General features: G+C 44.4%; 1 protein-coding gene across 1 annotated transcript in view; it reads right to left on the minus strand.

Annotated features, from left to right (window-relative positions):
* LOC118090550 (unconventional myosin-X) overlaps nucleotides 1-23,549 on the minus strand; it is a 78,645-nt gene that overhangs the window by 51,816 nt on the left and 3,280 nt on the right. Inside the window, exons 2-7 of the mRNA XM_035126417.2 lie at nucleotides 8,553-8,651; nucleotides 6,975-7,133; nucleotides 3,115-3,302; nucleotides 2,589-2,723; nucleotides 1,727-1,851; nucleotides 1,353-1,366 (exon numbers count right to left, since the gene is read on the minus strand). Coding sequence (XP_034982308.2) covers nucleotides 1,353-1,366; nucleotides 1,727-1,851; nucleotides 2,589-2,723; nucleotides 3,115-3,302; nucleotides 6,975-7,133; nucleotides 8,553-8,651 — 720 coding nt within the window. The remainder of the gene's footprint in view (nucleotides 1-1,352; nucleotides 1,367-1,726; nucleotides 1,852-2,588; nucleotides 2,724-3,114; nucleotides 3,303-6,974; nucleotides 7,134-8,552; nucleotides 8,652-23,549) is intronic.

The raw sequence follows: 23,549 nt of genomic DNA on the forward strand, positions 1-23,549 counted from the left end.
TTTTCTTGTTGCTGCTCCTTCACTACTACTGGAGCCTCTCTCCCTTGTTTCTTTTTGGTTAATTTAGCACCATTTCATCCATGCATTTTCCCACCGGGACACGTTGCTCATTTGCCTACTTCACAGTCTCAGAATCTGACTGCTCCCTTTTCCCTAGCAAAGCAAATCAGCCTCACTCCTCTCTTTTCAGTACGGTAGCGTGTGTGGGTCCATTAGTGCAATTGCACAGATGCAACTGCGCAAAACAGAACATTTATTAATAACATAGATGTTCAAGGATTCGGAAACATATGTATTATGAGAAACTCGTGGTTCTTTCTGAGACAGTGAAGGGTTTTAATGAACTGTAACCAAAAAGGAGGGGGGGGGAATATAGCTTAATGCAGTGCGGACACACCGGAGTTTCAACTGAGCAGAAGTTTTTGTGGTGTCGAGGCAGTACCCTACCCAGGAGTAGCCATCATAGCATCTCCATATCATCAAAATAAACTTTACTTCAAGAGATATAAATTTCACACCAAATTATGACCTAAAAGAAAATATAATGAAAATGCAATATAGGTGGCATCTGACCCCGGCGAAGTTGGCGAAAATATATAAAGGGAGTGATCATAAGTGTTGGAGGTGTCATGAGGAGGTGGGCTCATACATTCATATATGGTGGCACTGCAAAGTAATAAAAAAAATTGGGAAAAGATTTATATAGAGATGAAAAAAATTATGAAATGCTTGTTTAAAAAAGTTCAAGAAATGTTCTTGCTGGGAATGTTAAGTGGGGAAATTGAGGAAAAAGACAGATGTCTAGTAATGTATGCAACTGCACCCGCAAGACTTCTTATCGCAAAAAATTGGAAAAATGATTTAATTTTAAAAATAGAGGATTAGCAAACTAAAATGATAAGATATCAGAACATGGAGAGGAAATTAGGAGAAGCCAATGGGATATTACAACAGAAAATTGATAAGGATTGGGAAAAATTTAACGAATACAAAGCAAAAATTGTAGAAAATGTTGATATCTTAGCAGATAGGTGAAGGGCTCAAGAAAATGTAAACAGTAATGGAAGAGAACGAGAAAAAAGGTATACAAAAGAATTTGGAAACAGAAACCGGAATAGAGAAAAGGCTGGAAGGTATCACAAGGTGGGGGGGGTAAGGGGGACTATCCTTTATGTTCCTATGTTCTGTTTTGTTTTGATGATTATTTTATGTTATTAATGTTTGATAATTGTTTAATTTCTTAATGTCCTGTTATTTATTTTTATTTTTTCATTTTTTTCTATCTTTATTCTTATTGTATCTCAAAATTGAATAATTTTTTTTAAAAAAACACACAAAAAAACTTTACTTACCTTCTCCAATAAATCTGAGCAATGAGTTAAGGAGGAAGCAATGGTACGATGACTCCTAGAAAGACTTCCCAATGTCTGGCAAATAATCTGTCAATGACATGGGAATCTGGCTGCAAAGAACAGTGTCCCCAGCTTATATGGGCCAGGATTGTTTCGCTCCTGGATTCTAAATGTTTAGAGAGCTACCCTTTTTTGCAAAGGAAAACTCAACACAGAATTGGAAATGAGCTGGAAAATGGGGAGGAATGTCCCCTTGCCTGACATGATTATACCCTGCTAAGACAGCAGTGGAGAAATAACCAGCTCACCAGTTCCGCTTGGCCTTGGGTGTGCGCTAAGGTAATCAGTGATAAAACCACCAAAAAGAAGGATACAGTCAGTGACTCTCCCACCCTGGATATGCCCATGCTGGGAAAAGTGCAGCTGGATGAACTTGCCAAAGCGACTAGAATTGTTGTTGTAGACTGTCTTGGCATTTCCAAAAGCCTCCAGTACTGGGCTAGGAAGGAAGGTAGGAAGGAAGAATATTAGTAGTGATGTTTGGGATGTATAATAAGGGTAGACTATGCACTTTCTTTAACTCTAGGCATAAGTTTACTGTGGAGACCTTTCAAATTTTGAGGAACTGAGCTCTCTCTTAACAAAAACAACCACACCCTCCAAAAAACACAACCTTTCATGTTTCTAGCCCTCATGTCTGCAATGACAGACTTGATATTTCCAAAGTCTGTGTTTACTGCAACTTGCTCCTCCCCCTTGAGCAGCAGAAGCAGAATCAACCAAATATATGCAAACATTTTCAATTAATGCAGCTTATACATGCTGCACAACCCTGCTTTTCTTAGTGCCCCAAGCAGTCCCACTTATACATGTCGGACACCTGAGGAAATGGACGTGGAAACAGCCACCAGGAATGAGCATGGCAGGCATTATCGATTTCCCGTCTTTGCTCCCCTGGTTCAAAGCAGCACAGACCTCTGACCTCTGAAGGGTACCTGGAGAAAGTCAGGCAGATGGATTCTCCATATCAAGTGCGGAAATATCCCAAGGAATAAGGACTTTTGCTGGACTCTCTCTATGCAATACAGCCCCCTAGCTGAAGTTTGCAGGCCATATCTAGAAGGCAGATAGTTGGGAAGCTGCAGTGCCAGTCCAACCCCTTGCCCATGGCTCCCCTGAGAGGAGACACCTCCAAATCGCACACTCAAGCCAGCCCTGTGCTGTGTGGGCTTGTACCTGCTCTCCATGATGGCCTCCTCCACATGTGTGCTCTTCTCTGACGCAGGGCCGCCCAGGGAGGTCTGGCTCATGGCTGATAGGAACTTCAGCAGCAGCTTGGTGCTCTCTGTCTTTCCAGCTCCACTTTCGCCACTGTTAAATGGACAGCCAAAAACAACCTGCTCAGGACAGCACCAGCAAAGGGAATGCCAGCCTCAATGGCAGGTCAGAAAGAATGGCACTCCCCCCAAAAATATCCCGACTAATGGTTGGGGAGATGTTTGCTGCAATGAGCATAAAAAGATCAGGAGAGCCCTGGTGCAGCAGGCCAGCTGTCCACCCTGGTTCAACAACTGGTATTCAGAGGCATACGGCCTTCAAGAATGGAGGTACGACACTGAGAGCCTTATCCTCTGTGAATTTGCCCGATCCCTTTTAAAGATGGTGGCCATCACTACATCCTCCATTGTTTAACTATATGCTATGGGGAGGGGGGGGAGTGCTTTGATTCGTCTTCCCTCCTGATCCAAAGTGCCTCCCTCACCTGATGAGGACGCATTGGCTGTCATGTCGCCTCCACAGGCAGCTGTAGCACTCGCTGGCTGTGGCAAAGATGTGGGGTGGCAGCTCACCCAGACAGTGCTGGCGGTACAGGTCAATGGCTTCAGCATCATACAATCCAGTGATGGGCTTGTAGGGATTCACAGAGACCAAGATGGAGCCGATGTTTGTCTGGAGAATAATGTGGGATGAACAGCAAAATAAACAAGCGGTTTTAGTGAGCTGCTAGGGACCAACTCCATACATTTGTACGCATGTGTAAGAGCCGCCACTCACCGTTTGCCACAAGAGGGCAACATTCTACCTCCCTCTGGGCACTTTGAACCCATAAAATCTGACACTGCTCATATGCTAATATGTTCCGTTTGTGTTCAGGCCAGCCAGAGGCCTTTCAAAAAGAGACACAAGCACAGATCTTGTAAGATCAACAATCACAAATCTCCCACCTATCGCACAGTTTGGCCCTCAGACCTACTTTGGGCTCACTGATATCCTTCTGGAGAGGATAAGGAACACCAAAGGCTATTATATACCTGAGGGTGGAAAGGAACCATCATTCACAGGACAGAAATCAATGGTTTTAAGTGGAGGCCAGGTCTTGAAAGAAGGCTTAAAAGGACTGAGCCTCTTCAGCCCAGCCGAAAAAAGAAAAGAAAAAAAGGGAAGCTAAGAGGGTACATTACAGCTCTCTAAAAATAATTGGAGGGAGGTAGCTATTAATGTAGAGGGAGTCATGCTAATTTAGGGTACAGGACATTACTGAGAACAAGAAGAAACTACTATATAAGCTGCCCATTCAACAAAATGCAGGATGCATTCTAATGGTCAGAAGAATTCATATTTGGGAAGAATCTCCCTAGGGGGCCTTCAGCAATGAAGAATTTTTTATTAGTTTTTTTTTATGGAGCTAAGGACATTTTAGGGATGCTAAATGATGTACCTGAAGTTTCACTGGAGCCTACCAGGGTGGAGGAAGAATGTTCTCCTCCTATTTAGTGCCCCCCCCAAATCCTTCCTCAGAGGTGGAGATGACCACAACTGGAGATGGGACATTAGATGGACAATACTATAGTGCTCACGTAGCAAGGAAACCTCTATGAGATTCTTAAGAGTTTCTTGACAAGTCATGGCCTTGGGCTGATGGGAAGCCTCATCTCTGTAAGGATTAGGAAGGGAATCATCCTTGGCTGGCCTCTCTCCCATTCCTTTCTTTCCTTGAGCATGCTTTGAAGAAGCAGGGCACTACTGTGCAGGCTTGGCTGAATGGGAGTCTGCCGGGATGTTTCTGGGAGTTGGGTGGGCAAAGAAAAACGCCGAAAGGAGGAAGCAGGATAGTTTCTCAGAAAACAAGAACATTGCCTGTACATGTTGCCTCATATGTCAGGTTCTACAAGATGCTAGAGATGTACTCTTCTTGAAAAAAGCAAGCAAGCTGGGGTTATGTTTCATGGTGGTGGTGGGGACTGCTCAGTAGTCTTTAAGTCACTCGGCCTGGTTAATTAAACAAGCAACAATGCTGGAGCACATTGAGAAAATCTACTTCATCTCCTGCCGCAATGCTGCTGAGAGCTAAGCCAATGTTACATCCAAATCCAGGCTTCTGATTTGCCTCACTCCAAATAAGCAATGAACTCTAACCAAGGTTTGTTCTTGGCTCATGGTTTGTTTGAGGGAGGCAAACCATGACATAACACTAAAGGCAATTGGTGTCTTGTTTTTCAGTAGCACGGCAGGAGCTGGCCTCGTTTTGATGTCAAAAAATATAGTTTAGCATTGTGGGAACAAGGCTAGCTTCCTTCTTGTGCACCCCTCTCCTGTTCCTCCTCTGGCAGCAAAATGAAGGGTTTTTTATTTTTTAAAAAAGAAAAGATCAGTTTAATTTTCTATAATCTCTTTTGCCCCAAGGTAGAACTATGGGTCTGAAATGTGTCAGGACTTACTGTCTCTCACAATAAATCTTTAAGCGCCTCCTGGGATTTTAAAAAAGTATCCACAGGCGTACATCCTCCTGCCTAAATCTTCTCTCAGCCCACCATCTACAAAATGGGGATAATAACACTGAATGTACAGGGTTGTCACTGAATTACTGAAACCAGATTTTACAAGAGACTCTGAGCTACTGCTTCTGAGTCTCTTCACACTCTCCCCTCCTTGGAAAAATCCAACATAAACCACGTATGGTGGGGGTATCATTGCAGTGTGTGTGTGTGTGTGTGTGTGTGTGTGTGTGTGTGTGTTGTGTGCTGCCTGTACCTCGCATCACTGCTTGGCAGGGATGGGGAAATGAACAGTGCAATGACATCGTGTCACGTACTATCTGTCTTAGATATTACAAGAAACAGAGAGCAGGAGCAGCCACGGCGCCGCGTCTCATACAAGTTCTAGGATGGCCCCAATACAGTGTCTGCAAAATACTCTCTGATCATTTAAACATATATGTAAATGCTAATTATTATCATTATTATTCTATTTCCCTACAGCAAAAAGAGAGATGGGGGAGGGAGGGAAGAAGTAGCAAACTGAGGAAATTAAGGTAGGCAGTTGTCAAAGGGATGTTCAAGAGGGTAAGATCCGATTGTTAAGGTCTGGGCAGTAAAGAGCTGTTTAAACAGGGAACACTTGAGAGGTTGCAGGATGGAGATAGACCTGGGTCAAGAGAGCAGAAAGAGAAGGCATGTCCATCAGAAGACAGCAAAGATTCATTACTATGCAAAACAGACTTTGCAACTTCCTTGTCTGCCCAAAATGGAGAAGATGCTTCCCAGAAACCGGGTCACTTAATTGATCATTTACTGGAATACAAGATGCATACGGTCCTGTTGCCTTAGTAACTGTTGCTATGCAACACAGCCTAAGATCCACATTTCAATATCAGAATTTGAACGGGCTTGCACACAGGTAAGAAAGAAGGAGGAGCATGCCTCATGGCCCTTCTCACAGTCCCAGGTAATCACGCAAACACCATAAATGGCACCAAGCCCCCTGCATCTCGCTGCACGGCTCCTGAAGTGGGATGAAAGAGACGTTTACTGCCTCTGGTGCACATGTCCGTCATTCAACCTAGGAAACCTGCTCCAGGAAGAAACATCTGGAGCATCTTCAATGCCACCTGCTAAGAATCCTCTTGCAAAGAGAACCAACCACTGATGGCATGGCAAAACATGACTGCATTTCTCATCTGCAGTAGCCCAGTAGCTACTCCTGGACACTCAAGCCTAGACTAGGCATTCAACAGAACGAGGTAGTTTCCGAAATGGCAAAATAGAGTATATCACTCTGGAATGCAGATGATGGGATAGCATTTTTGAATTCTCCCTTTTGTAAAAATGCCCCTTGCAAGTAGAAAACTAGTGCCTACAGAACAGGCTAGGGTAAAAACTGGTGTGCTAATTTTGGGTGGGTCTTTTCCCAAACTTTTCTTTTTACTATAGGGAAGCCTTAAAAACAGCACTCCCATATTTATATACGTGTGTGTGTGTGTGTGTGTGTGTATCACTCCCCACCTGCAATCTGAAATGGTATAGTCTATTACACACACACACACACACACACACATAAAAATCTGCATGTGTAGACAGGGCCTTAGCTGTGCCTTATACTCAGCATAAAATCCCCTTGTGATGCTGTGTTCCAAATGTGTGCAAAGTGACCCAGGAATACTAACTGGATTCAGCACAACCAGGAGGAGACACGGATTCCTGTCCAAGCCATGGTTAAGAGGCCTCCAAATTGGGTGGGATGGGGTAAAGGACAGTCGTGCAGCTGAGCTTTCTTTTCAGACCGCTTCTGCTCTGGCAACCTGTTGGTGGGCTAGCAAAGAATCTGCCTGCTTTGGACACTCACATAGATGTGGTCCTGCTGGTAGCGTTGGTGCAGATTGAGCAAAATGGCCGCTTCGTGCAGGTCCCCCAGCAGGGACATGTCCTCCACCCCCTCCATACTCGACCGATGCATCGGCAGGACTTTCTCTCTGGGCACAGAGGCCCACGGGTAGCAGAACACCTGGAGGGAAGGAAAAGATGGTGCATGTAGAGATGCAGGATTCTGTTGGGGGCTGTAACTCCCGGCAGTTGATCCAGTTGACTCTCTTCTGTGCCTTCGGGCTGAACAAAATGCAATGATGGCCGCCGGCATGTTTCTTGCCCTGTTTATTTAGTGGCTGGGGAAACCCAGCCAGATGGGCAGGGTATAAATATATTATTATTATTATTATTATTATTATTATTAAGTGGGTGGGCTTGACAGTGAAAGGAATGCAAGGGGGAGGGGCACTGAACCCTCTCCTCTCCCATGTCTTAACATCCCCTCTGTTCATTTCCCCCAACCATTTTTCACTGTTCCCAGTTCAGTTCCAGAGGCTGAAAAGAAACTAAAGTGTAGAGAGGTAAGGAACAGGAAATGGGATGGGTCAACCCCTCTCCTGTATTTACCTTGTCCTTTCACATCTATTTTAAACTTTTATTTCTACAATAAGAAATAAAATAAAACCATGGGTGGTAGTCAACCAAGTTTTACTCAAGAGTAGTGCCACTGAAATTACTAGGCATGACTAAGTTCGGTCCTTTCATTTCAACAAGTCTACTCTTGAGTAAAACTTAAGCTGAATGCCATCCTACATGATTTATACACATTGAGCAGGATTCGATGAATGAGTCCTCTCATCTGGACACTGGGCTCACACTTTGCACTTTTAGGTGTATACCAATTATCTATATCTATAGTTACCTATATCAGAAGGGGAATCAGAATACAAATTTTCGTCACCTGGAAAGTTTGATAGCTAATGGCTTGGAAGAAACCCCACCCTTCTGCCACTCTGTTAACAGGCCCCAATAGTTGGAAGTAACACTATAAAAATAACTGATCTTCATGAAGTCATTTTGTTTTATATGGTACGGGAGGGTCTGAAAAAGGTGCCAATCTCCCTTCCTTACATAAACCAAAGAGATTATAGGAGAAAGGGAGGTGGAAGTGGACTCCACATCACTACAGGGATTATCACCAATTTCAGAGGCAGCCACTTTTAGAAATGCTAAGAGGTGTGAATTGCTTGCATACAGCTGCTTCCAAAGCCTTCAGTTTGTCTGGCTTTTGCAGACGCCTCTCCTGAGCATCTAAGTGCTTTGTGGCAATGTCAACAAGCAGCGATAATTCAAGGAAAAACCAATTTGCAAACCTTAAGAAAAGGAGGACAAAGCCTTAAGAAAATCATACCTGCCAAAGCCTCCTAGGGAGGAATGCAAAGAAGGTTTTTTCTTTGTAACTTGGCAACCTTAAAGGTGCTGCATATTATGGCCCCAGGGGGAAAAAAAGAGATTCTCCTGAGCCATCAGCTTTTATTTAGCCCAAATGTGCAAGGGAATGACCTGGAAGGGTTTCCTTTGGTGGCTCATGAAAATGCTGCGTTCCCATTTCACTTACCTCGCCATAGTCTGAAGTGAAGAGCACGGATCCATCGACACAAGAGCCAACTGTGCAGGGCTGCAGCCGGTCCTGCTCCTGCAGCCACACACGTGTTCCCTGCAACCAATCATAGCAGGATTTAAGCCATACGCTCTACACCTGACCACACTTATCTGTTCACTCGTGAGCATATCTACCCCTAATGTTGCTTCCTGCAGTTGCCCTCAACCATCAGCGGAAGCAGACTCCCTTCCAGAAATGAAGCCTGTGGGCTGGTTCACACATGGGCATCTCTGAATGACTGCACCAGTTAGCCATGACTGGTGTGGAGGAGCCAACTGCATGATCACAGTGAACATGGTGCCTTGTGGTGGGTTTTTCTTTTTTGTTTACATTTCTGTAGCAAGCTGTGAAAATATAGTGTGTGAAACTTTACTGGCTGACTTTAATGTCCAGAAGTGTAGCTCCCATGTTCAATTAATGCAAGAAGGGGGAGATTTGGGGGCCAGGCCCTGTACCCCACCCATTATACATGCCTCCAATGCACCTTCAAGCATACACCTGCAGGCCCACTGCAGACAGGCCCACACATGTGATGAATGCTGAGACCTAGTCAGTAAACAGGGCTTCAGTTACTCCCGTTGCTGCAGTCTACATATATCAGGTCTTCCCAGGACCCACCAAACTCCCACTGCCAATGAAAACTAATAAATGAATAGGAGAACCTACCCACGTACACATTCCCTTCATACCTGCATTTTTGTAAACATTGTTCAGTTGGGAAACTTCATAGCAACATTTGGATAAGTGTGAATTTCAAAGGATAGCTGTGCTTCAGTCTGTGTATCATTTCATAAAATGCAGACAGATTTGACTTAAAATGAGACCTAAATGAGACCTCTCCCATCCCCACATGCAGCCCTTCCTCTCTCCCAATCACATCTCTTACACAGCTGTGACCTTTGGCTAGTGTAGGAAATGCAAATTCAAATCCCCACTCCACCTTCAACTGCCCCTACATTCGAAACAAAATTAAAAAAATCCTTCCAGTAGCACCTTAGAGACCAACTGAGTTTGTCATTGGTATGAGCTTTCGTGTGCATGCACACTTCTTCAAATACCATGCACACGAAAGCTCATACCAATGACAAACTTAGTTGGTCTCTAAGGTGCTACTGGAAGGAATTTTTTTATTTTGTTTCGACTACGCTAGACCAACACGGCTACCTACCTGTAACTGCCCCTACATTGTTTCCCTCCCAATGTACTTCACAGGGTCTCATGTGAGGTGAAAAGGCCACTATTACCTTCTTGGCAGGAGGTGGGATCCAACTGCAATATTTAAAAAATACTTCCCTCACCACCATCTTCCTACATGCGGCTTTGATGATCCTCAGGCAGACATTTGTGTGGAGAAACAGATAACAAAACCGGCAGTGTGTAGGTAGTCAGCAACGATTCTTACGTTCACACAGTGACTGGGGAAGGTGCTGTGACAATTGTAGAAATGGCTGCTGGTTGCAGCGGAGCACCACCAGTTCAATACAGTACACCTTCCCATAGGAAACACAGGACCCTGCTTGGCCAAGGACAGGTGAGGATCGACCAGGTTTAGGAGGGAAGAGCTCTGTGAACACACAGGTGGTCTCCACTAAATACTTGTCCCAGATCCTCCTTTTAAATGGCATATATTTTATCATCTTCTTGAAATGAGGAAATTGAGCAGAAATGGGAAACAAGGCCAAACTGGGGCGGGTGTGTGTGTGTGAAACCAAATTGAGGGCTTCCCCTGACCTCCAAAAGATACCACTTGATATACACACTCAGAAACGTGTTTCCTAATTTGCTACTAATAAAAGCAGCAAATGTCCCCCTATGAAACAGTTCACGCATCGGAGCTGGGACTTTTGCTCTTCCCTCCGAGGTCAGACATGACTAGAGTTACAGTAGCAGGAAATATTGATTTAAACCAAGTGTGCAAAACCAGAACAAGCAAATTCTTACTTCTAAAGGGTATTCAGTGAATTTTAACAGTTTTGCAATAATACAATGTAGCCATCAGTGTTTTTTTTTCTTGGGGGGGGGGGTGACGACGCAAGGGTACCCATACCCCTAAACAAGTTTGGCTTCATTGAGGGGCAGTATTTCAATATGAGTAGGAAAATGAGAGTACCCCTAAACATTTTTTAAGGGAAAAAAGCACTGAGCAATATGTTCTGCAACCCCGCAGGAGAAAATGCAACTCACAAGGGCAGCTTGGAGCACAGATGCAGCAAATCAGTGAAGAGGTTAGGCAACCCCTCCATTTTTCCACTCCTCGTCGCTACCAAATTGTGTGGCTTCACAGAAATGTTATAGGGAGAGAGTATGACCTACATATGAATATCTTTACAGCATTTTTGTCTTTTAAAAAGTGTCTAGCAAAAGAGATTTAATATCCAGTTTGATGAATATCAACATTCAAATCATGTCTAGCTCTGCACCACCTCAAAAGAGATTTCAGCATGAGGCAAGGTGGTTTATGGGAAACCTACAGAGGAAGGATTGATTGCAAAGCTGCTGTGGTTATCAGCAGAAGGGCAGCCTGGGTGTGGGGCTGGTCGAGAGCCAAGATGCTACAATGCAAGCTATGGCAATGAATGCAGGGAGCCTGCTTCCTTTATGCCTCTCCATGGTGATTTAGCTCATGTTTGTTCTTGGTTGCAGATGAGCTGCATGACAAGATGTACCAGAGGAACCTTTCTCCTGAAGACACCTCAGCGTCTTGCAAAATTCCGGAGTTTCATAGGATCCTGACTCAAGAGCTAAAAATGTGTCAGCTTATGCCCATGATGCACAGTGTACTTGAAAAGCTCAAACACCAGAAGATGAAAAGGGTGGGGAATGTTGGGATTTTTCATTAAAAAAAACCACAACGGCCTTCAATTTGGTTTCTGGTCTGTGACTCGAGAGGTGATGGTACTCTCTTGTGTGCTTTTTTGTATCACATTTCAATGGTAAGCGCTGTGCTTTTTTATTTGTTGAGATGTGTTAAGTCACAACAATAAGATGACAAATCAGGATACAGTGTGGAGTCACTCAGTCTTGGCAGTCTTGGCTAACATGGCTAGCAGAGGCTCTCCAGAGCTCAGGCAGAACCCATTATCTGCTGCTCAATTATTTTAACCAGAAACACCAACAATTAAATGTGGGACCTTCTGTGTGCTTTACAAGTGAATGGTGGTCCTTCTCTCGACTATGGTTCACCCATAGTAGAATATGTACAGTGAAAGACTCACCTGGGGGTACACTATCTGAAGCAGGGGATAGATCCCTGTCCTGCTGTCTTTGTTAGTAGAAGTCTAACCCCCTGGGCATTATGGTGCATCTCTTGGGGAGAAAGAGCTTTTTGAGCCACTACAGTTGGCCAAGAACCAAGTTCCTGCCCTGTGGTTTGATGGCCACATTACAAGACTTTTTATCAAAAAAACTAACCTATCCTCCTGGCCTCAGCATTGGGGGAGGCCTACAGTCTCCACATGAGGCTTGAATCAGGTTTCAACAAATGCATCTTCTGATTGATCCAATGGATCATGAATAAGTGATGGATACATATAAACAGAAATTAGCTAATGGAAGCAGGAGTAAGAGCACTGCCAGGGGGAAGAGCATCCACTATACCCACAAGAGAAAAAAAGGTTATCTGATCAGTCCCCAAGGAAGGTTTGGAGAGGAGGGAATCAATAATGGCTTTCAGAAAAGGAGGCCACACCACAAGGATCGTAGATGGGGACTTTAGTTTATACTTCTCGAACAGCATTGCGCTTCCACTGATCTCACACCCACCACCACCACCACCATCATCATCATCTTGCTTTCTGGTCTTCCCCACCAGAAGAGCCAACACCTTCCCCTTTGCTAGTAACACCATTTCTAAACCTCAGCAAGCATGCCTTCCCTCTTAGGCTGGAGACCTGTTGCCTCTCTCCATACCAATCAGAGCTTGTCCTCGGCCTTTAGAATGCTCCCTACTGTCCTACCTAGGGTCAGACGCACCATTCAAAACAGTTAATAGTGTGACAAGAGAGCATTGACCAGAGTTGACCAGAGGAAGCAGGTTGGTGAATGGGCCAGGATGATGAGCTTTTGCAAAATGGAAAGAAGGGATATAGAGGTAGGAGGCAAATCAGCAGGAGATGAAGCGCTCCAAAAGTAAGGGCTAGCTAGAAACTTAATACAGTGGTACCTCGACTTACGAACGACTCGACAACTGAATTTTTCGACTTACGAATGGGGGTAATGAATGTCTCGACATACAGAAAAAAAACCGTGGCGGTTTTAGATAGGGTTGCTTCAACTTACGAATTTTTTCGTTTTCAATGCATTCCTATGGGAAATCGCATTTCCAATGGCGTATTTTGACTTACGAATTTTTCGACTTACAAAGGTTCCTTCAGAACAGATTAAATTCATAAGTTGAGGCACCACTGTATAAGCTTCAAGGCAATAATGCTTAGGAGACTTCTTAAGTGGTCGGTTTTGCAATAAAAGGGTGCCCTTGCAAACACATTTTGAACCCTGCAGAAGAAAAAGCGGTAATGAATACAGTATACAGGTTTTATCCATTTGCTTGGCACTTCTATTGTGTGAATACTGCATTTCATAACCACTTCAATGTTTTATTGTGTCGAAAAAATCTTCTGCTATGGCTCTCTAGAGTTGCTTTGAGAGAGGGAGATACAAGAGTGTACAAGAGTTAGAACTGACTCATGGTAAATGACAGCACTATTTTTTGTTTGTGGATGACAGCTACTTGTTTTTAGCCTAAGAATAAGACTTGTGCTGAAACAGATACTAAGTTGGCATTCATAAGAGACACTGAATTCATGATGATGGCAGAGCAATAGTCAATACCTGTATGCTTATTCATGATTATCTTCAGTTTCACATTCATTTTTATTTTCTGTATTTTTAAAAATGTTAGCTCCACCTGTTAGCCTGACATGTTCAGATACTCTTTTTTCCAGCATTTACCTGGTAGAATTTATCCCTTTACATCTTTTAAGTGGAACCTACTAGTTCTGCTCACACTATATACACCCAATTGTAATTATATATGTGATACTGCCATGCATAAACTAGGTTTATGGGACAGTAGGGAAACCAAGTACAAATTATCCTGCTCCTCTCTGTCAGTGTCATTTTTTTCACGGTAGAGAAAGGTGGGTTGCAGGGGACTGCAGCAATTCCCAGTTTGCAAGACTAAATCGTGAGGTGACATACCTTCTTCATTATTATTTTTTTAAAAAAAGTCAAGAATGAGACAACATACCTGCCTAAAAGAGCAATTGATATGAAAAAAGGGATGCTGCCCTGTCAGCAAGCAGCAAGGAAATAACAAGGGAGATGAGAAACTCAAACTCAGGCTGCGCCATCAGTGGCTGCAGGTCAGGGCGAATCAGCTGACACCGCCCTTCCTTTCTTGGAGGTCTTCCCTGCAGCACAGAGACCCACCCACTCTCCTCAGCTGTGCTTAGCTTGCAAATCCATGCAAGGTCACAGGCAGCGAGATCTGGCTGGAGACTCACCGCCCAGGGAACAGGAATCAAGCAATGCCTTTAGACTAATCTAATTTCCAGCGCCCTGGTCCACTGGTTCAAAAGTGTCCTCAACTGTAGTAGCAGCTGCAGCTGCTCTTCCCACAAATGGCAATATGGGAAATTGCTTAGTGTTCCCGTTTCTGGGATCTTAAAGCGCTGCAGGTGAGCTCCCGTATCACCCTTCTGCCCAGATCCACCAAGTGTTTGCACCTTGCTGAGCAACACTGCATGTTCATCGTGCATCAAAGAAACAAGGTTTGCTGGAGCAAAGAAACTAGGGAGGTTTTTTTGCTGAAGAGTGAGCGTTCAGGGTTACCTTTGACATTAAATTCCACTCTGCTTCCACACAAACTCTGCAATTGCTTTGCTCTCTCTCAAAAAAAGAAAACACAGAGCAACATCTATTCAGTCACCTCACAGCAATTAACGTGCAAATGCACTCCTCACTGTTATCTACAGCGACAGCATGTCGCATGGGCTCAGCATCAACAAAATCAAAGTAAAACCATTGCCATCTTCTTACATACACACAAATTCTCTGATGAGTGGATTGCAAGAGGTAGCCTGTTTGGAAAGGAGTCCTCATCTCCACACTGATGACTCCCTCTGAACTTTTCTTCCGCATTACCTCTCCATAATATAGAAGAGGTGAGAATTCAGCTTACTGTACTGTACTCAAAGGTCTGGTAAGGGAGGCTGAAATTCCTTCCACGATCATCCAGACTTCCTTGATGATCATGACTGTGGAGACTACTCAGCAGCAAGGTATTAAGACACCCGGTGCTTGATGCTACTTTCAAAGGCCCTTTGGTAGAATTCTAATATGTATAATTTATTCTAATTCCTACGCTGAGCTACACCAAGCAGTTGTTCCATCACTGAAAATGAGGAGAATGTACAGATATTTGCTTCCATCTACACAGACACAAATGACAGCTCTCTCCTGGCCCATCAGATGCTCCCCAACTGTTGATTGTGTCTTTGAATAATGAACTGTGTCAATATCGAACCATGTCCGTTTTAAGAATAGTTGACACATGAATGTTCGTTGTGTGATTATCTCTACATCAGCTGGTGGCCTGCATGCATGAATAAGTCGTTACAGGCATCAAACAGTACAGGCAGCATGTATATACTGTACAACTTGAAGCACAAACCAGTTTAAACAAATAGCACTGTCCACATGACCAATCAGGATAGAATAAATTGGGGAGAACAGGGAGAGAGAATAGGATTGGGGGGGGAATCTCTCCCTCACCCTGAATCCATTTGATTGGTTGCTTTTTATGGGATCCCTCATCATGCACATAAACCCTACATGTGTACAAATAATGTAGTCATGCAACCAACTGAATGGGTGGGGTTTGCAGTTGCAATCCAAATGCCCTAATATACAAACTCAAACTTCACAGGCTGGTCAAAGGAACAGTACTACAAGCATTAAATAATTAAGTGACTAGAATGCCATGCATGTGTGAACTTGTGTCATTATATAGACACCTGTTAAATTTGTATTCTGTGACCCAAACTCTTTCCATTTTGTTCAAATACCTCATCCTGCAAGCTCTTGCAAAAATGTCAATCTTCAGAATATAGGGAGTTGTCTGAAACTGGGTATTTGATCAATGTCCTGTTCAGAGGTTCCGGTTTCCGCCGGCAGGAATGGCGGACCTGTTTTCCATCCCTCTGACCTTCGTAAGGAATTTGGCGGTTGCTAGGGGAGTAAATGGCAACCCCCTACCCTCTCCGGGGGTTACGGAGAGGGGCCGCTGGCCCGCGATGCCCCCAGACCCACTCCGACTGTTTATGGAGTGGGGGGAGCTTGGGCTGAAAAGCACTTACGAGGGCCAGGACTCCCGGACGCTAATCTGCATGGCGGGGATTTCCATGGTTAAAGAAGATAATTAGGCTTAAATCTATGGACATACTTCAGAAGGAGGGGAAGAAGCGCTGTTTACTGCTGAGAAATTTATGCTGCTGAGGGAGAGGAGTCAAAGGCTGTATATCATCTGGAAGAAGGATTGATGGGGACGGAGCGATAAGGGAATTGAGTTTTTTTTTTATTTTTCTTCATATGAGTTACTTCGTACCTTCCCAGACGCGATGTCCTGGCTTGTTTGGAGTGAAAGAGAAGCAAAAGACTGTGTGAGTTGAACTTTATAAACTGTTGTTACTGAGCATATTTTTTAAAGATGTGGAGTTGCCGATGAGAAAAGCCCCCCCCCTAGTCGGACGGAAGGAGTCCTGGACGCGTTCGGAGGATTTATGAGCTGTGACGCACTTTGAATTGGAGCAGCGACCTGAAGCTAAGTTCAGCTATAGGGCAAGGAGATCCATTAATTTACCAAGAGTTTATGGTTTGATGTTTGGGTCTTCTGCCTGGAAAAGCTGTAAATTTTATAAAGATCGTTATTCTTCATGGCTATGAGAGAAAACGAAAGTGATTTGAGCTTTTTAAGATGGCGCTGCTTCGACGCAACAGGGAGCTCCAGACTAAGAAGATTTATGGGGAGGCTGGACTGATTAACCCACACAGGAGAAAGAACATTTGTGAAACCTTGTTTGATATTTATCTCAGCAGCTGGGAAACAATCGGTTGAAAGTGGAAAACATCTATGTGACTGTAAGGGGAAGATCTGGATTATTATGAATTTGGAGGACGATTTGAATTTTAGAAAAAAGACGGCAGTGGACGGTTGCGAGGAATCCCCAATTTCTTGAAGCATGGGAACCCAAATAAAAAATTCTCTAGACGATTTGGCATAACATTCGGTTTGATTGATATATATATGTGTATAATTTGAAATAATGAATGTGATATAATTGGTTTTAATTGGAAAATTAATAAAAATATATTTTTTTTTAAAAAAAAGATCAATGTCCTGTTCAGTAGAACAACATCCCCTGGTACAGACAATCCAGGATGAAGGCAAAGGCATACTGCCCAGCATCCTCCCTTTGGTGGAAAGGTTCAGGCCACTCCCACCAACTCCCCAATAAACACTCAGAGGAAAGGTTGATGTCTAACACCTGGACAGCCCTGCTGTAACCACCTTGCTTGCTTCATCTTCAATCTAGACCCTTGGCCATTTTCCTGGCTGGGTGCCACTCCTCCTATTGACTGGACAAAGTCGTCTGTCAGTCAGAACTCACAGGGGTCAAGGGCCAGAGTTCAAATCCCCACTCAGCCATGAAGCTTATTGGGTGGCCTTGGGACAGTCACCATCTCTTAGCCTAACCCCCCTCACAGGATTGTTGCGAGGGTGAAATGGGCAAGAGGAGAACCATGTACACCACCTTCAGCTCCTGAAGATAAAGGTGGTATATAAATGTAATAAATAAAATAAAATAAATGGGCGCATATGTGGGTGGTAGCTAACAGAGAGAGAAATACGACGTGGCACCCAGTTGCTTCCAGGCTACCCTACAAGGTTAGTGCTGGAGTCAATGGCGCCGTCTGCCACAGCCTTTTCCTAGAACTGTGCATAGCAAGTCACCATAAGGCATTGCCTGAGTTGGGGAAGATTGCTGCATCCACTGATCTGTGGCAGGTGCATTCATGTCTTTGGGCAATCCATTGAACACATCGCCAACATCAGAGTTTTGCACCAACCAGCTCACCTGGCCATGTCTGAAGGATGAGGGTGTTTTTTTTCCTAAACGTTGGAAATGTTTAACAGCTGCTTTTTTGCTTCAAAGCCAATAGAGTATTAGAACTACAAGGCTTCCTAGCTTTATATTTCTTAAAACATCTATTCACTACTAGTTTCCTTTGTTAACACACAAGTGAAAGAAGGTCAGCAGTTTAATCAATAGTCTGTTCAGTGCCCCCCTTCCTTTCTCCCTTTTTTAAAATGAATGTTTTTCAGATTTGGGTCAGACTCAGATCCCATTGCAGATGTGACAGAATTATTTTTGCCCACTTCAGACTTATAGGTCTTTTATTCCAGTTTCGTTCAGCTTAAACTGCTGCTTCTTTTTTCCACGCTTGCCAAAAAGAATTGTATCTGAACCTTTCTCAGCCGTACAAACAGCTAGTAGAATAGAAGTGGGGCAAAATCAGAAAAAGCAGAACAGTGTGTGTCACTGGCATTGCACTGATTGAAGTGAAAACAGATATCTGGATCCAAAAATGGCATGTGTTTCTATGGAAAACTATCAAATTCTCAAAAAACAGCTCTCTGGAATTTTATTATTTAATGTTTTATTGTTTGTGCTTCTAGAACCTTCACCTTCTGATGAAGAGGCTGAACACCTACTTTCTTTTGCAACACTGGCATGTCAAAGGAGCTTTCGATGAATCCACATGTCTGGTTAAAAATGGCGCAAGTGTTCTCTAAATCCCACCCAGAGCCCCGTTCCACTCTCTTTCTTTGTGGCTATGAACCAGTCATGCACTACACATTTTCCTCCATTTCTGTTACAATCAAAGAGTAGCATTTTGACTTTGATCTTATGGGACGTTCATCATTCCAAGAGTTCTCTCTCTCTCTCTCTCTCTCTCTCTCTCTCTCTCTCTCTCTCTCTCTCTCTCTCTCTCTCTCTCTCTCCATACTAGGATGCTCTGGGCACAACAAAATAAGATTTGGGTGAATGTTCCAGCTGTTATTTTTATAGGAGACTATTAGAATGATAAGCATTAGCAGGGAGCTGGGTTATAGAGGTAAACGTGGGCTTGGTGGAGCTGCTGCGAGGCAGCCACACATTTCTGAGCTTCTGCATGAGCACATCGTATGGAGCTGTGCCAAAGTGCTTTACTGAAAGACAAGGTGCATTTGCAAACTGCATCCCTCCCCCATCTCCTCGCATAGATCAGGCCAGTCACATTTTCGAAAGAGGAGGGAGCGCATGCCGGTTGGCCGGTTGGCATGAAGCATCCTCCATCCTCATCAGAGCTGTGCTGGCTGCTGTTGTTTTAAACACCACAACGTTACCCTCCAGGGTGACATCAGCTCCGTCCTCAAGACGGATGGTTTTACGATTCATTCTAGCAAAAAGGCTGGGACCAAACAGGTTCATGATTTGTTGGATCCTCCTTTCTCCCTTGCCTAAGAATAGATGCAAGGTTCATTCTCCCTCTTGTCCCCCAGGGAATCACAAATGCTGGAAGAGGACACAAATGAAATTCAAGAATGACCTTGACAAAATTCAAGCACTGGAGCTCTCTATAATGGGGAAAAATAAATCCAAAGGAAATGAAAGCAGTAGATGTTGGACAGAAACCTACCCATCCCAGCCTCCAAGGTTTTAAAAAATCCAAATGTACATCGGTGTGTGGGTGATTAGGTAGGGGATAGGAACAAACAAGGGACCTAGATTCATGATCAGCTATTACTTTTTAAAATATGGGTTCACTTACATGTCAAAACACAGACAAGGGTTTATTAACCCTCTCCCTGCCAGGGTGAGCAGGCTCTGGAAAAACTATCAGGCAGCCTGGTTAGCCACTGCGAGAACAGGGTGCTGGACTAGATGGGCCATTGGCCTGATCCAGCAAGCAAGCTCTACTTATGATCTTCTCATGTCTCCTCCTGATGAACATCAGCATCTTAGTCCAAGTCACTAGCAAAAGGCTCGTTATTTATATCCCTTTTTGTCATGAACAGCCACAGAAACTCTGCTAAAATTCTCTCCCTTATGCAACTCAGCATCTCAGTTGTGTTTGCATGAACTCTGGAAGAGCCTCTGAAGGTGAGAAGACGCAAGCTGTGGACAAGGCTTCAGTTGGTTTGCCTCAGAAAGAGGGGCTGCGAAAGTGCATAATAATGAGAGGACATCCCAGGGATCAGATGCTACGGAGGCCAGTGTGAGATCCTGGGCTGCTAGTTGTTTCTTCCTAACAAAAACTGCGGTCCACTATATTTGCTAATTGTTTACTGCTAATGTGATGGTGTTGGATTCACAGTGTAATAACTAAACGTACTACCCCACCTTGCAATTAACCCGAGTGTTAACAGACAGAGGTGGCATAGAAAGCAATGGAATGCAACAGCACCTTACATTTTTTTAAAAAAGCATTCCCAACACCTACCCTGTGTTCTTGAAGTGATATTTCACCCCCATTGTTCTGCCTGGACACTGAGGTCCAGTACCGAGGGCCTTCTGGTGGTTCCCTCGTTGCAAGAAGCCAAGTTGCAGGGAACCAGGCAGAGGGCCTTCTCGGTGGTGGCGCCCGCCCTGTGGAACACCCTCCCATCAGATGTCAAAGAAAAAACAGCTACCAGATTTTTAGAAGACATCTGAAGGCAGCCCTAAGCCGCCCAGAGTGGCTGGGGAAACCCAGCCAGTTGGGCGGGGTATAAATAATAAATTATTATTATTATTATTATTATTATTATTATTATTTAATTGGAAACTTATTTTTTCAGAATGGTTAAGTAGCCTTACAATGAATGACACACTGGTATCTTTAAAAGGGTGTGGGGAAGGAGTTAGAAATTCTTAGGAGCTGATTCACTTCGCTTTCTCCCCAGCCAAATACTCAACACTCATTAACTTGCCAATTTGTGTATTGAGCTGGTGTCTGACAATATGAAAGCTCTCTTATGAACCACAAGGGGCATTTTACACAGGAAAATGTTGATGTTGCACACAAGTGAAAAACACACACGTGTGAAATAGGAACACAAGAAAATCCCTGCAGGATTAGGCCACTGGCCTATCTACTCCATATATCCTGCATATACAGCAGCCAGCTAGAGGAGCCTGAAAGCAGGACTTGAGCGCAATAGCACTCAGCCTTGGATTGTACATTAGATTGTACACCAACTTCTGAAGGCAAGTTCAATTGCTCAGCCAATCACACTGTATGCCTCCTTATCACCTTTAATATCCTTCAAGTTCCCATAGGGAACCTCTTTGATCACCACTCCTGAGGCTTTTGTTTCTGGCCCATGTTATCTTCCCTGCCATATATCCAGAAAGGTGTGTGTCTTGAACATAACAATTCAGTTCTAGTGAGATATACTGGTTAGTGCTGGCTAAGACCAAGGAGGTTCTCAGCCATGAACTGCACAGGGTGACCTTGGGCCTATCACTCTCTCTCTTAGTCTAGTTTACCTTCCAGGGTTGTTGTTAGTATAAAACGGAAAACCCTATACTCTCTGGAAGAAAGGACTGGGTTGTAATAAGCAAACAAAAAATAATTAGTCTTGTGAGATCAGACCAACATCTGGTTCAGCACTCTTACATCAAAAAAATGGCCAGTCAGATAAAGGCAGTCAGTGCCACACTCGCCTCCCGATTTCAGCGGGGTTGTGTGGTGCCCTCAAAATGTTGCTAGACTACAACTCCCATCATCCATGACCATGCTGGCTAGGGCTGATGAGAGTCATAGACCAAAACATCTGGAGGGTACTACATCTCCTACCCCTAACACACACACAATCAATCAATCAATCACCCCTGTCTTTCAGGAAGAGAGCAGTGAGGCAAACATCTCCCTGGTCAAACATGCCCCATCTACAATAATCCAACCTTCACTTATGCTGAACATGCTTTATTTCCTTCTATGGTGGCAAGCTACTTGTTCGGGAGCCAAAGGAGTCAACAAAGGGGTTTTAGACACAGGTTGTTCCATGCTCTGTGGCTCCACCATCTTCTCAGCCAAACAATAGTCACTTGGGAAGATGATGGCGTAAGGAAAAATGCAGCCACCTAACTCCTCAGAGAGCTAAGTGAGGCAAAAAGTTTTGGAACATTTAGACAAAGCATCCAGACCAGAAATGGATGACGAAAGCAGAGGAGCAACTTCTCAGGCCTCTGTGCCATTCATCCCAAAAAGGCCCTGGCACAAAAAAGGCAGAGAGCAAGAGGCAGATCACATCCTCTGTGGTCACCCACTTCCTGCCCACAGATATACAGTGGTACCTCTGGTTACAAACTTAATTCGTTCTGGAGGTCCGTTCTTAACCTGAAACCGTTCTTAACCTGAGGTACCACTTTAGCTAATGGGGCCTCCTGCTGCTGCCACGCCGCCACCACGCGATTTCTGTTCTCATCCTGAAGCAAAGTTCTTAACCTGAGGTACTACTTCTGGGTTAGCGGAGTCTGTAACCTTAAGTGTTTGTAACACGAGGTACTACTGTACAGGGAAAACACTGTCATAGTCACAACTCCCTTTAGACACCCCATGCCACCATTTTCTCTCCCCGACCACCCGGTTCTCTCACACACACACACATCCAGCTGTGCAGGTGTTTTCATTGGGATTGCAAGCCACTTTCCTCCTGGCACAGAGCTGCAGCCATCTTCCTTCCTGCATTCCACCTCTCCCTCTCCCTTGCTGAGCTGTGCTTCTGGCTATATGTCCAGATCAGGGTGACTAGACCACTGTGGAAGATTTGGCTTCTCCGTGATCAGAGGGGGAAGGGAGATCAAGGCAACCATTCAAACGTTTGCTCTGGTTTTCAGCCTGCAAAGGGAAGTGCCCGGGCCTGCTGGCAGGCTTCTCCAGAAAGCAGGGCAGCCTGCCCACCGTACATGCAGAGGCACTAAAAGGCACAATGGGCTCTGTGCCACCCAGGACTTCCACAACACCACAGGGGATGCCCTTCAAGCCATTGAGCCCATTCTGAGTGTTGCTGTGTGGTTTTCTTTTGTTTCATAAACGCAAGACACAGTACGGAGCTACTGCTTGAAGCCAAGTTATCATGCCAAGCACAGAAGTGGCAGCCAGCTGGGCAAGAGGGCAAGCAAATATGAGCAGTCCCATGCCCACATATCCCACTCAGTTCACACTCTGTCCCTCTTGCCACAGTCGACTTCCTCATCTCAGCCTCCATCCATCCACCAAATTGCTTTTCTCAGTCTTGACTTTGTACATGCTCTCCTCCTCCCTCTCCCTAACCAAAGGAAGCATTTCCTTTGGGATTTGTATCCCTCTCTAATCTTCCTCCATATAAGGCTATCTGCTCTCACTGTTGAGGGGCATCTTTGAAGGTTAGGTAGATAACATGACACCTTTTTAGCCACTGCACACCCAACAGGCCTTGGGAGCCCTCTTCCCCAGTGGAGGTGGGGAGAGGGAGATGCCCACCTCTTTCCTGACCTTCCATCACTGTGGTAGAAGCAAACTCTTGTGTTTTAGAGGAGTTCAGAAGAGGATTACAGTACTGTAGTTGTTGTTTGGTCTGCTATGCCTCATTTCTGTTTCTGCTCTTCTTTCCCCCCCACCCTTCTGTTTAGTTATATTTTAAAAATGGGAAATGCCTGTATTTAGGTTTGATTTTACTCACCGCTTTAGATGAGCCACTCAAACCAGAAATGGATGTCGAAAGAGAATCAGCTTCTCAGAGCTTGACCCAGACCTCCCTACTCATCCCAAAGAGCCACAGTCCAAAAAGGCAGACAAGACAGAGAATCACATCCTCTGTGTCACCCACTTCCTGCCCACAGACATGCAGGGAAAGTTGTTCAACAGAAAAGTAGGCTATAA

The sequence above is a fragment of the Zootoca vivipara genome, chromosome 1 (genome assembly GCF_963506605.1).
Source record: "Zootoca vivipara chromosome 1, rZooViv1.1, whole genome shotgun sequence".
Classification (NCBI taxonomy): domain Eukaryota; kingdom Metazoa; phylum Chordata; class Lepidosauria; order Squamata; family Lacertidae; genus Zootoca; species Zootoca vivipara.